This window comes from Kryptolebias marmoratus, linkage group LG5 (assembly GCF_001649575.2).
Source record: "Kryptolebias marmoratus isolate JLee-2015 linkage group LG5, ASM164957v2, whole genome shotgun sequence".
Classification (NCBI taxonomy): domain Eukaryota; kingdom Metazoa; phylum Chordata; class Actinopteri; order Cyprinodontiformes; family Rivulidae; genus Kryptolebias; species Kryptolebias marmoratus.
The window spans coordinates 22,131,595-22,145,584 of NC_051434.1; the positions used below are offsets into that span (position 1 = coordinate 22,131,595).

General features: G+C 43.2%; 2 protein-coding genes across 3 annotated transcripts in view; one reads left to right on the forward strand and one right to left on the reverse strand.

The window, feature by feature from the left end:
• Window positions 1-8,278, forward strand: part of arid1ab (AT rich interactive domain 1Ab (SWI-like)) — an 86,753-nt gene extending 78,475 nt beyond the window's left edge. Inside the window, exons 14-21 of one of the 2 annotated variants that reach the window (XM_037975849.1) lie at window positions 893-1,025; window positions 1,503-1,678; window positions 1,767-1,896; window positions 2,005-2,124; window positions 2,283-2,379; window positions 2,597-3,416; window positions 4,756-4,886; window positions 5,000-8,278. In XM_037975849.1, the coding sequence (XP_037831777.1) occupies window positions 893-1,025; window positions 1,503-1,678; window positions 1,767-1,896; window positions 2,005-2,124; window positions 2,283-2,379; window positions 2,597-3,416; window positions 4,756-4,886; window positions 5,000-6,922 (3,530 nt within the window). In that variant the 3' untranslated portion in view covers window positions 6,923-8,278. The remainder of the gene's footprint in view (window positions 1-892; window positions 1,026-1,502; window positions 1,679-1,766; window positions 1,897-2,004; window positions 2,125-2,282; window positions 2,380-2,596; window positions 3,417-4,755; window positions 4,887-4,999) is intronic. The other variant, XM_017437989.3, reaches the window with a different exon arrangement.
• The window catches only part of LOC112451524 (histone H3-like), a 269,127-nt gene that overhangs the window by 93,857 nt on the left and 161,280 nt on the right, over window positions 1-13,990 (reverse strand). The window lies entirely within an intron of this gene.

Here is a 13,990-nt window from a genome sequence, read left to right on the forward strand (position 1 = left end):
AATCTACTTTTGTTTTTGCCTGTTTGCTACTTTTAGCACCGTTAGCTTCCCGCCATTCTTTGTAAACTTCTGGGTGGTGGTTTTTCAAATGGCATATCAAATTGGTAGTGTTGAACGACTTAACGCGACATCCTCCTCGCATTACCTCGGCTTTGCAAGCATTGCACACTGCTTTCCGTGTGTCTTCTCTTGATACCGTGAAAAATGACCAGACCGCTGACATCGCCCTCTGCTTGTTATTCCTCCTCCTCCTTCTTCGGTTGCTTGTTATTCCTGGCTGCGCAGCTTCGCTATCACTGTCACGTGATCATACAGCTACCGCTCCTCCTCCCCTCCCGAAACAGAAACACAAATGGCAACAGGCAGTAAATAAACATCGGACATCAATATCGTCCCACTTTTACTTATCTGACCGATACAGATATGCTAAAAAATGACCAACATCGGCCGATACCGATGTTAATGCCGATATATCGTGCATCCCTAGTTACCGGTCAGAATTTAAGTCGGGGATCAGTTTCAGCTTCTACAACAGTAGCGAAATTTAGCGGAATACCTGTAATATTCACTGAGTTAAGCCATTTTTGCTAAGATCGATTTACTGTGGCGATTACTTTTTGAAAGTTTCATAAAAATCCATTCAGAGGTTCATGAAATATTTTGCTGAAAGTACAGACAAACAAACACACACAAACACAGGCAATAGCATTATCACTTTTTGCAGCTGGCAATAATTCAGGGCTACCAAAACCAGTTTCTGTTCAGAAAGGCCCCCCAGTGGTGATTGGCCCATCCACAGAACCACTGTGTCGACCACCAGCCTCAGGTTTTACTTCTGCAGCAAAGATGGGAGAAAACTCAAGTACTCAATAATTTTATCTCTGTTTTCCAGCTGGTTCAGGGTCACTTCAAGGACCCCAAACTCCCCAATCTACTACTAGCTCAATGGCCGAAGGGGGAGACCTGAAGCCCCCCACCCCAGCCTCCACCCCACACTCACAGATACCGCCGATGCCCAGTGTCAGGTATGATGTCAAAGCCTCCATGGGTTTCTGTCATGTCACAGAATCACTAACACGTTTGAGCTGTGAAATTAGAGCTCTGCAGCAAAGAAATTAAACAAAACAAGATTTGTGTTAGTCATGTCAACACAGGTGGTATTAAAATGTACACACAATTAACTGTTTTTTTATTAAAAACAAGAATATAGCAAAACAGTTGTTAAGATTGTTTGGGACTAGGAAGATCATCAACTTCAACTAAATAATGAGTGCTAATTATCACTGTTGAAAAGTTGAATAAAAAAATACATAGGTTAACAATATGCCATTGTTTTGAAAAATAAAGTCAAGTGATACCATATTTGCCTGTGCATGTATTTTGTCCTGCTTAGTAAAAACATAAAACTAATTAAAAACCAAAATTTTAAACTGAAAAATGTGTCAGTCTTGAAATTAAATACAGTTTATGATTTTTAATAACAAGGCCTTGCTGTCCTGCAGGAGTAGTGTTAATCTGCAGGACCCTTTTGCTGATGGCGGAGACCCAGCATTTTCCAGAAGGAACGCCATGACTCCCAACTCTCAGGGCTACCAGCCAGGGATGGGGAGTTCAGAGATGATGGGTCGGATGGGTCCCTACGAGCCAAACAAGGACCCCTTTGGAGGAATGAGGAAAGGTGGGCGCTGGATAAGTCTTGAATTGAATATTGGAGGAATCAGCGCTGAAATTTATTATATTCTGGTTTTGGCGTTTGTTTTTTAAAGCTGGAGAACAGTTCATGTCACCTGGTCCAAACAGTGGAATGGGGGAACAGTATAACAGAGGACCACCGGGCCCAATGGGCAACATGCCTATGGGCCAGAGACAACAGTACCCATATGGATATGAACGAAGGTAAACATTTGTCTCTCCAAGTCGATGTGTTATGTACAGAGGTGTAAGATGGGATCCGCTCTGTAGTCCTGCTGTAATTCATCACAATGCTGTTTGTTGGTTTTACAGACAGGAACCAGGCATGGGTCCTGAAGGCACCATGGGACCCGGAGCTCCTCAGCCCAACATGATGCCTTCTGGTGCTGACACAGGGATGTACTCACCCAGCCGTCCTCCACCTCAGCAGCGGTCAGTGCTGTTCAGATCATGGAACGGCCTCATGTGAACAGGGTTTAGTCTGTGTGATCACGGCAAACTGCACGATTACTCTCAGAACTTAATTTCTGTACAGTCTGTGAATTACTGAGGAGAAGAAATGTAACATTCTGAACTCATGTTGTTTTTAGGCATGAGTCTTACACAAATCAGTATCCTGGCCAAGGAGCGCCCCCTGGTGGCCCATACCCTAATCAACAGCCAGGAATGTATCCACAGCAGCAGCCGGTAAGGACATTTTGTTCAGCATTTCCAGCGCTACTTTTGTAAATATCTTTCTGTGGGTATTTAGTTAGTTTTTTTTACTATATTTCAGATTTTTTCTTCTTATTTGCTGCATTCCATCAGAACATTAGAATCAGCAATAATTGTTCTCCAAATTATTGTGTGAAAAGTAACAAACTTTAAGAGCCTGATGATGTTGCTGATTGTTTTCTGCTGACAGAACTACAAGCGCCCTGTAGACGGAGGGTACGGTCCTCCAGCCAAGCGCCATGAGGGAGAAATGTATAACGTTCCTTTTGGCGGTCAGCAGCAGCCTGGACCCCAACCTTCTGGGCACCAAGGCCAGCAGGACATGTACAACCAGTATAATGCATATCCAGGTGGAGATCGGAGACCACCAGGTCCACAGAACCAGTTCCCATTCCCATTCGGACGGGACAGAGGGCCTTCATCAGCAGGTCCAAACTCCCAGTCTCACATGCCTTCCCAGATGATGGGAAGTTCCATGCCTTCAGGTCCAGACGGCCCCCAAGGCCCAGTGTGGCAGGGCCGCAACGAGATGGGCTATCCCAACTATCCCAACAGACAGGGACCTACTGTGCCAGGCCAGGGTCCTGGATACCACAACATGAACCGCTCAGAGGAGATGATGTCTTCAGACCAACGAATGAACCACGAAGGACAGTGGCCTGGCCATGTCAACCAGCGGCAGCCACCATTTGGGCCCACTGCCTCTGGACCACCTATGACCAGACCCCTACCCTCCACCTACCAGACTTCCCAGAACCACATTCCTCAGGTGTCGAGCCCAGCTCCCATACCCCGGCCCATGGAAAGCAGGACATCACCCAGTAAATCACCCTACATGCATCCTGGCATTAAGGTGCAGAAAGCAGGTCCTCCCGTTCCCGCCTCACATATTGGGCAGGCGCCTGTACAGCAACCCTTGATCCGAAGAGACGTGGCCTTCCCTCCCAGCTCTGTGGAGGCTACCCAACCCCACCTTAAACCCCGAAAACGGCTCACCATGAAAGACATTGGTAAGAATAGCTCTTTCATTGTTGGCTCATTGATTTGTAGACTTGCATGGACAAAGATTAACAAAAAAAAGTTTTGAAAGTAACTACAATCTGTAATCTGTACCTACAATGCCAAATTGACAGTTAGGATATAGTGTAAAATGTAAATAAAAACAGAATGCAATGGTTTGCAAACCTAATGAACCCGTATTTTATTCATATTGCATTATAAGAAACATGTCTTATGTTTAAACTGGAAAATTATAATAAAAAAAAAAAATAAGGTCATTGTGAATTGATTGCAGCAACACATCTCGAAAAAGTTGGGACGGGGCAACAAAAGGCTCTAAAAGTAAGAAGTACAAATAAAAAAAACAGCTAATTAGAATAATTGGCAACAGGTCATTACGAGGACTGAGTGTAAAGGAGCATTTTAGAGACTGAATCTCTCAGAAATAAAGCTAGGCAGAGGTTCGCTAGGCTGCAAAAAAACTAGTGGAATAATTTTAGATAAATGTTCCTCATTGAAAAATTGGAAAGAGTTTGAATATCTCATCATCTATAGTTCATAATATCAAAAGATTTCAGGAATCTGGAGAAATATTTGTGCCAAAACACATTTAAAACGGACTGAAGGAAAGTGGGAAACTTTATGGTGGTCAGATGAATCAAATTTTGAAATTTCTTTTAGAAACCTTAATTGCCACATCATCCATACTAAAGTAGAGAGGGACCATCTGCCCTTGCATATTTAAACAAAATGATGCTAAACCACAGACTTCATCCGAAATGGCTTCATAGTCTGGGTGCTGAACTGGTCTGCCTGAAATCCAGACCTCTCACCAACTCAAAGCATATGGAAATGCATGAGGAAACAATACGCGGCCAAAGAAGACCTAGGAATGTTGAACAGCTAGAATACTCCATCAGACAACAGTGTAACTAAAAACCTCCAGCAGCTGCTCTCCTCAGTTCCTAGATGTTTACAGACTGATGTTAAAAGAAGAGGAGATGCTTCACAGAGGGGGACATGGCCCTGTCCTAATATTTTTGAAATGCGTTGCTGCCAAAATTTAAAATAATCTTGTTTTTCTAAAAATGGTACAGTTTCTTAGTTTAAACATTTAATGTTTACTATGTTCCATTTTGAATAAAATAAGTTTTTATGAGGTTTGCAAATCTTTGCATTGTTTTTTTATTCATATTTTACACATCTAAACATTGTCAGAATTGGGGTTATAGATAAGTTTATTGTTTTTAACAAGGAAACAAGTTAATTTTCTCCTGAACTAGAACTTTCTGAAAATCCATCTTTTGTATATTAGTGTTTAAATACATCCATTTTGTTTGGTTTTTGAAGGCACTCCTGAAGCTTGGAGAGTAATGATGTCTCTAAAGTCGGGTTTATTAGCTGAAAGCACCTGGGCCTTGGACACCATTAACATTTTACTGTATGACGACAACAGCATCTCTACTTTTAACCTTTGCCAGGTAAGTTCCACATTTGATTGCCTGGGTTTTGCATCATTACACCAAGATGACTGGTTTCGTCACTTGGTGCTGAGCCCCACACTGGTTTGGTGACACTGTTATTGGTTTTGCAGCTACCTGGATTCCTGGAGCTGATAGTGGAGTACTTCAGATGCTGCCTCATCGAAATCTTTGGCATCTTAAAAGAGTATGAAGTGGGGGACCCTGGCCAGCGCATCCTGATCGACCCCAACGCTGCTGAAGACTCTGATGATGATATTCCCATTCCTGAGGGTGAAGAGATGGACACAGATGAGGAGGATGAGGAAGATGAGGAGACTGAAGATACAAAGACCAATCATGAAACCTCCTCACTGGTGCAGGTGAAAAAAGAAGAGGAGGAACACTCCCTGAAAGATAAGTCCTCAGAGGATGAAGAGGAGGAAAAGGAGTCTTCTACCAAGGAAGCCAGTAGCTCTACCTCAGGGTCCCTGCAGGACCCCAAAGTCCACTTGGAAAAGCCCAAACAGGCTAGTAAGTTTGATAAGCTTCCCATCAAAGTGGTGCGGAAGAAGAATCCATTCCTGGCAAACAGCTTGTCCAAACGGGGGCAGCGACAGAGTTTCAACAGCGGCCTGATACACTGGAGTGTTGGAGGTGGTGACACTACTGAGCATATCCAGACCCACTTTGAGAGCCAGATGGATCTCCTCAAGCAGTGGAAATGCACGCCAGCAACAACTGAAGGCCGCAAGAAGAACAAGGCTTCTGCTGCAGCAACAGAGAATCCTGAGAAGTCCAAGTCCTGTGGAGAAGACAAGGCTCAACAGCAGCAACAGATCCAGCCTTCTGAAGCCCTACCAACCCCAGCAGAGAAGACCCCTTCATCTCTTCCCATTGGTGCACCAGTCACTGCCACCATTGATGATGTATTATCTGCCCGCCCAGGGTCAGTCACAGAGGAGGTGGTCCGTGGAGGCGCGGAGGAGCAGAAGGAGAACGGCAAGTTCCTGTTCAGCATCAACCCTGATCTCCAGAGCCGCCGCAACATCAAGATCTTGGAAGATGAGCCTCATAGCAAAGACGAAATGCCGCTCAGCACCCTGTCGGACTGGCAGGACTCACTAGCTCGGCGCTGCATCTGCGTCTCCAACATTGTGCGGAGTCTGTCCTTCGTGCCCGGCAACGACCTGGAGATGTCAAAACACCCAGGCCTCCTGCTGCTGCTTGGACGCCTAGTGCTGCTCCACCACAGGCACCCGGAACGCAAACAGGCGCCGGTCACCTACGAAAAGGAGGAGGAGGAAGACGAGGGTGTGAGCTGCGACAGCGACGAGTGGTGGTGGGACTGTCTTGAGGTGTTGAGGGAGAACTGCTTGGTCACTCTGGCCAACATCTCAGGCCAGTTGGACCTTTCCATCTACCCAGAGAGTATATGCCTCCCACTGCTGGATGGCCTGCTCCACTGGGCGGTCTGCCCCTCAGCAGAGGCCTTGGACCCCTTCCCCACGCTCGGACCCCACAGCTCCCTCTCACCCCAGAGACTGGTCCTTGAGACCCTCAGTAAGCTCAGCATCCAGGACAACAATGTTGACCTCATTCTGGCAACTCCGCCATTCAGCCGCTTGGAGAAACTCTACGGCTCGCTCGTACGCCTGGTCGGGGAACGCAAGGTGGCCGTCTGCCGGGAAATGTCAGTCGTCTTATTAGCTAACTTAGCTCAGGGCGACAGCCTGGCAGCGCGGGCAATTGCTGTGCAGAAAGGCAGCGTGGGTAACCTGCTAGGCTTCTTGGAGGATAGCTTAGCGGCCACGCAGTACCAACAGAGCCAAAACTCCTTGCTACAACTGCAGGGGGGCCCTCAGTTTGAGCCTACAAGCGCGGACATGATGCGGCGTGCGGCTCGGGCGCTGCATGCCCTGGCTAAGGTGGAGGAAAACCACTCGGAGTTCACTTTGTACGAGTCGCGGCTACTAGACATCTCAGTGTCTCCACTGATGAACCATCTGGTGTCCCAAGTAATCTGTGATGTACTGTTTCTGATCGGCCAGTCATGACAGCCATTAGGAGCTTTCAGCTCTTTCCCTTTCCCCTCAACCTTTTTTATGTTCTGTGAGTGTGTGTGAGTGAGACTGAGTGTAAATGGTATAAACTGACTGTCCTTTTTTTTAATTTATGCAAAACCACCTCGGACTTTCTCCCCCTGCTTCTGACTAAAAGGAAGGAATCTGATGAAGTAGTTGTGGATCTGAACCATCTGAAAAGTAAAGAAGCTGGAAGAGACAAGCTGATCAGCACCAGGCGACGGACGCAAAATGAACACGTTTTTTTTTTTTTTAAATAAAAAAATTAAATAAAGAAGAAAAAAAAACTGTAACCAAAGTTGCTGTCTTGTTTACAGTGAGTTTGGGGGACATACTGTATGTGTTCACTCTCTCCCTTGGAGGGGTCGGCAGGGGAAGGGGGCACTGACTAAATACTCTGGTTCATGTTTGGAGGCTACATAGACTCATGGACTGTGGTGTGGTATAATTGCTGTAACTTTGGATGCTATATACTCAGCCTGACAGGAACCATGGCTGTGAACAGATGTGTGTTGGGGGGGGGGGGCTGTGCAGTAGATTGTAGGACTTTTATTCTGTACTGTACACCTTAAAAACTGTAAACATACTGTAATAATACTGTTTCACACTGAGATACGCTGGCTTGGCAGCAAACTGTAGTTTTTAAAAACAGTTTTAGTTCATGTTGAGAGAGAAAACGGCTTTCCCCCCAAAGTATGGTGAACCTACAACACCCCGACCTCTTTGTCCCTTGATTGTATGACTTGACCCATATATTAAAAAGTCACCTATAGGACTGGTCCTCGACCTTAGGAGCTGCAGTGTAAATATGACCTTTTACATTACACTTCTCTCTTTCTCAAACTTCTGTTGCTCTTCACCATTTTTAATCTTTGACGAGTCATCGTCTCCCTCCTCCCCCACCCACCTGAATCATCGGTCATGTGACACCCGCCCGCTCCGTTAAGTTGGCGCCCCACCCTGCTCGGTCCTGTGCTCCGGGGGAGGGCGCTCAGCTGCTGTGTGATGCCCACATCCAAACAAACTTCAGGTTTCAGTTTGTCTCCGGTTTGGGTGTAGAGCAGAATAACAAGAATCGTGTCTGCAGTTTCTTTTGAGCTCCTTCACAAATGACAAAACTCAACCATGATGAAGATACCAGTTTGATTTAATTATTTTTTTTTCAGTGATATGGATTCTGCATATTTGTATTTCAGATGATGTAGCTAAAGACTTGATGTAAATTCCTTTTTTCCCCCCTTTTTTTGGCTTAATGAATATCATTTATTCAGTATGAAATCTTTATACTATATGTTCCACGTGTTAAGAATAAATGTACATTAAATCTTCGTAAGATGTTTGCTGTGTATTTATTTAGATGTATGTGGTCAAAGCTCATATCTTACTGGGCTGCAACTGTTAGTGACAAATTTGAAACAGCATTTGTAGTTTCCAAAATGTCTCAAAACATTCACATGGGTTCTCAGTTTTACAGGGCCTGCTCTTGTTTTGCTGGAATTTTAAACATGTTCAAAACATTTGGGAGATTTGATTTTTCTAACATAGGTATCACAGGTGTCTTTAAACCCTTCTCAATTTCTGTAATTCTAGAGCTGTAAGTTCTTGTCAATATCTGCGTGAACTCCTGGCAATTTTAGGTCCAACTTTTACTGCGTGTGTATGCAAATGTGATTCCTAGTGAAAATTAAAATTTTTCTTTTGCAATTTTGGGTTCAACTAGTCGCAAAAAGTTGTAGCCCAGTGAGATATTACCTTAAATGGATAGACTGGTCATTTCTGAAGTGGTCTTTTGTCAAATCAATAGTAACTTATCAGCTGTGACATCAGTCATACAGCAGAGTATGGTAGTATGAAGAAAAGGGTAGAAGTCTTTGTCCAGGCTTTACTAAAGCTAGCCAAATGAGCACCTGTTTTATTTATTTTTTTAAGTTTTTTTTCAGGTTTAGAAAGAAGCTCCTTTTCAAAAATGACATTAGTTTGAAAGAATGCTGCATCAGGTGATATAGATTGTGTTTATTTCGAAGTGCTGAGGCTGCTGATTGTATCAGAACATCTAGTCCAGTGGGGTCTAATCCTGGTCCTGGAGGGCCACCATCCTGCATGTTTTAGTTGTTTCCCTTGTCCTCCACAGAAACCTGTTATCAGTCACTTGTTCAAATCAGGTTTGTCAAAGCAGAGAAACTCCAAAAACAAGCAGGATAATGGCCCTCCAGGACCAGGATTGGGCACTAGTCTAGTCAGCCCAAGTGTTTACTCAACTCCCGAGGACTGATACAGTCAGCACTAACAGCATAAAATATAAAAATATAGCACATACATTATTATAGCATTTAAGAAAACACCAAAAAATTAAACAAACTGTCATGGTTTATAGAGCTTTAATATTAGCTAATGTAGCATTCTGTTAAACTGGTAAGTTGTTTTTGAGATCATTTCATAAGCCTGAAAAACCTATAAAAAGGGCCCTCATTTGGCTAGCTTATTTGGCTAGCTTTAGCCTAGCCTTAGATAAAGACCCTTTCCTCTAAACTCTGTGCTCTGTGACTGATGTCACAGCTGTTAAGGTATCTGTGCTGTATTGCTACACAGGTACCTGTCCTGTATTGATAGAAAACCAGACAGAACATCACTTCAAAATTTTCCAGGTGATCCATTTAAAACGGGTTTCAGTGGTACTGATTCTGGCTTTTACTGATGGCTCTGCAGGCAGCAAGCTGCTCCTCGTGTCTTCAGGTCACACATGCTGATATTTTTACACAAGTATGTACTGATACTGATACCCATAGAGAAAACAGGAGCTCCTGTCCACCTATAGAGGAAAAACACTACTGCTGAAAGTCAGAAACATGCTAACAATGTGGCATGTTTTATTTAGAAGGCAGAGCTTTACAAAAAAAATCATCTTTTAAATTAGTCCCAGCAGACAGAATAATGAAGTTTTGAAATAGTTGTATCTGCTGTAGTCTTAAGTAAAGAGACAAAAAAGCATCAGCTGGAGCTAACCAGTCAGCATGAGTTAAACGTGGCAGCAGCTGGACCTTCGAGGACTGCTGCTTCATGGTTCGACTAAAGTTTGGTTCTAATACCAGATCTTGGTCTCAGAGTTGCTGTCTAAGTAAATCAAAGTAATGTTTGTTTTAGGGGTCTGTAAAGTGTGTTTAATAGGAAGAGAAGTAACAAGCTGTTGGTGCCTGACTCATCTGTTTATGAGCTCCACCAATACATCCTGTCCATGGCCTTACAACCTGGAGTTTAAGTGGATTCTTTTAAGTAGTGCAGGCTACCACCAACCAAGAGACATCATGAAGACCAAGGAAACTCCACAGGTCTGAGATGAAGTTGTGGACAAGTACAGATCAAGGTTGGTTTAAAAAGAAAAACCTTGAAGATCCCCCATCGCACCAACAAAGCCATTATTAGGAAATGGAAAGATGATGCAAACCTGCCAGGAGAAGGTTGTCTACCAGACCCAACAGGGAGGGCATTAATCAGAAAAAGAGAAGGATCTGTCCACAGGACCACTACAACCTGCACAGAGCTGGACTTCAACTCCTACTGGGAGCTGAGTCATTTTTTATACTGACTAGATGCACTGTTGACACTGTTGTGTAACATTTTAGTTCATTTCCAACCCTTCCTGCTTATAGTTATTCCAATTTGTCGTCAAACCTGTCCAGCAATTTCTGGCTGGCCAATTTATGTTGTGAAAAATTAGCAGTATTAATAATTACATCCACCTAAGTATGGGGTGCCTTGGGTTGCTTTTGAGGGCGATCCAATCTGTGTATAACCCAAGCAGGAGCTGTGTCCACATTCTTGGCACAAAGTCGAGCTTGTTCTCGGTGCGGGTTGGACTCAGCCAGAGCTGTCCCTTGTCCCCGATCCTGTTTACGGTGTTCATGGACGGTTTTTCAAGGCGCAGTCGTGGAGAGGAGTGTATCGGGTTTGGGAACCTCAGGGTCTCATCTCTGCTTTTTGCAGATGATGTGGTTCTGTTGGCATCTTCAGGCCATGATTTTCAGCGTGCATTAGGATGGGTCGCAGTCGTGTGTGAAGCGGTTAGGATGAGAGACAGCTCTTTTAAGTTCAAGGCCATGGTTTTAACTGGAAACTGGTGGAAAGCTACCTCTGGGTCGGGGGTGTCTCTGCCTCACATGGAGGAGTTCAAGTATCTAGGAGTCTTGTTCATGAGTGATGGTAGGATGCAGCGAAAGATGGATCAACAAATCGGTGCCTCATCTTCAGTAATGAGGGCGTTGCTTCAATCGGTTATGGTGAGAAAGGCAAAACTCTGTTTACTACTCTATGTTCCAACCCTCACCTATGGCCAGAGGTTTGGATCATAACCAAAAGAACAAGATCCTCCTGGACGCCTTCCTTTGGAGGTTTTTCGGATATGTCCCACTGGGAAGAGACCTCAAGGCAGACCCAGAACTCACCAACCATCTCAACTTATTTCTAATCATGCATCATGTTAGTTCTTAAGTGCCATCTGCCTCTGACCCAACAGCAGGATGTGTGACACACTTCAGTTTGGTCTTACTGAACCCCTTGAGTTTTTCCATCAATGCATGTCAGATGTTCACTCAATAATAATTAAAATTCTACTCTCTTTAATTAAAAAAAAAAATTGTCAACTACCACATAATGCATTACTACGGAGTCTGTAAGGGGACATGGAGAAAACAAACTTCTGCTGACATGTTTCTCTGACATAGTACTTTGACACATGATGTCATATATATATATATATATATATATATATATATATATATATATATATATATATATATCCCAATATCATTTGCGAATCCACAAGCCTGGCTTAAACTTCACTCTGACTGCCACCTGAAGCCTCCTGAGCTCTGAAAGCATCAGTCATGCATTCTTCACCGCACCGTGACAAATAATCACGGCAGCCAGTAGTTAAACACACGCTGCCAAAGACTTCCCATCCTTCTAAAGAGATTGTTAAACTGTTCTAATCCTATCAGCCAAACACAGACTAATCCTTCAGAGATCCTTCCTACTCATCCACACACATCCAACATTCTGACAGGAAAGAGCCTCCATTAGAAATCCGCACATTCAGATTTCAGCATGACTGCTTAGATTTCAGCTGGCTCTTCTTTACTGTGAGCCTGTAGGTCCCCCATCTGATGGGAACTACAAATCACAGCATTTATCATCATCCTCATACTCCTCATCATCAATGAGGAGGGTTTCAGACTGACCTGAACTCCACAGCAGAAGCTTTATGACTCAGTCTAAAAACAGGGTTGAGGTGGAAAACACTGCGACATGTACAGTTTTAAAGAAAGATTAGTAAAGTGTTGCAGATATATGCATTTATAAATATCTATACACAACCTCAATTCCAGAGATGTTGGGAAGTTGTATTAAATGTAAACAAAAACTTAATGCAATACTTTGCAAATGTCATAAACTCATATTTTATTTTCAGTAAAACATTTTTCCTTCCACTGCTCCCTTCTGCAGGGATTGCCACAGCAAGCTTAAAATCTCTTTTACACTTGATGCCCTTCCTGACCTGGGTTTGAACCTACACTTTCAGGTTTACAAGACCGTGGTACTGACCACCAAGCTGCCACACCTTGTCTTTAAATGGAACATAGTAAACATGTAAAAAGTTTTAAATGAGAAATTCTGCTTTTTTTAGGAAGAAGCAAAAAAAATTTTTGAATTTGATGTGAGCAGCACATATTTATAAAAGTTGACACAGGGTTATGTAAGTAAGTAAGTAAAAAAATTTTTGTATAGCACATTTCAGCAGCAAGGCATTCAAGGTGCTTTACATAATAAAAACATCAGTAGGATTACATTATAATCATCAAAAACATCATTACAATCATCCAAAAAAATAAAATCATAAAAATGATAATCATAAGGTCAATATGTAATAAGATATTTTGTTCAGAGCAGCTTTACACCTGAATTTGTTTGTGGACTACTAATCAAAGGCAGCTCTAAACAGGTGAGTTTTCAGCCTTGATTTAAAGGAATTTAGTGTTTCGGCTGTTTTGCAGTTTTCCAGGAGTTTGTTCCAGATTGATGGTGCATAGAAACTGAAAGCTGCTTCTCCATGTTTGGTTCTGGTTCTGGGGATACAAAGTAGACCAGAACCAGAAGACCTGAGTGTTCTGGAGGGTTGATACGACGATAATAAGTCTTTAATGTATTGTGGTGCTAGACCGTTCAGTGATTTATAAACTAATAGAAGTATTTTAAAGTCTATTCTCTGAGCTATAGGGAGCCAGTGTAGAGACTTTAAAACTGGGGTGATGTGCTCTATTTTTCTGGTCTTGGTGAGAACATGAGCAGCAGCATTTTGGATCAGCTGCAGCTGTCTGATTGATTTTTTTAGCAGACCTGTGAAGACGACTAAAGATGAACGCGTGCATAATTTTTTCTAGGTCTTGTTGTGACATTAGTTCCTTTTAAATCTGGAGATGTTCTTCAGGTGGAAGAAAGCAGACTTTGTAACTGTTTTTGTGTCCTTTAAGGTTCAGGTCTGAGTCCATTAGTACACCCAGGTTTGGGGCCTGATCGCTAGTTTTTAGCTGTAATACCTGAAGCTGCGCGCTGACTTTTGATTGTTCCTCTTTAGGTCCAAAGATAATAATTTCAGTCTTGTTTCTGTTCAGCTGGAGAAGGTTTTGGCACATCCATGCAGTGATTTGTTCTAAGCATCATTTCAGTGCTAGGACAGGTTCAGAGTCACCTGGTGACATTGTAATATAGAGCTGTGTATCATCTGCATAGTTATGGTAACTAATGTTATTACTTGTTATAATCTGGGCTAGTGGGAGCATGTAGATATTAAATAGAAGGGTTCACAGGATTGAACCTTGGGGTACTCCGCATGTGACTTCTGTTTGCTCTGAAGAGAAGTTGCCTATTGATACAAAGAAGTTCCTGTTGTTTAGGTAGGATTTGAACCAGCTGAGTGCTGTCTGAGAGTCCAACCCAGCTCTACAGTCGCTCTAATAATATATTATGGTCAACAGTGTCAAATGCTGC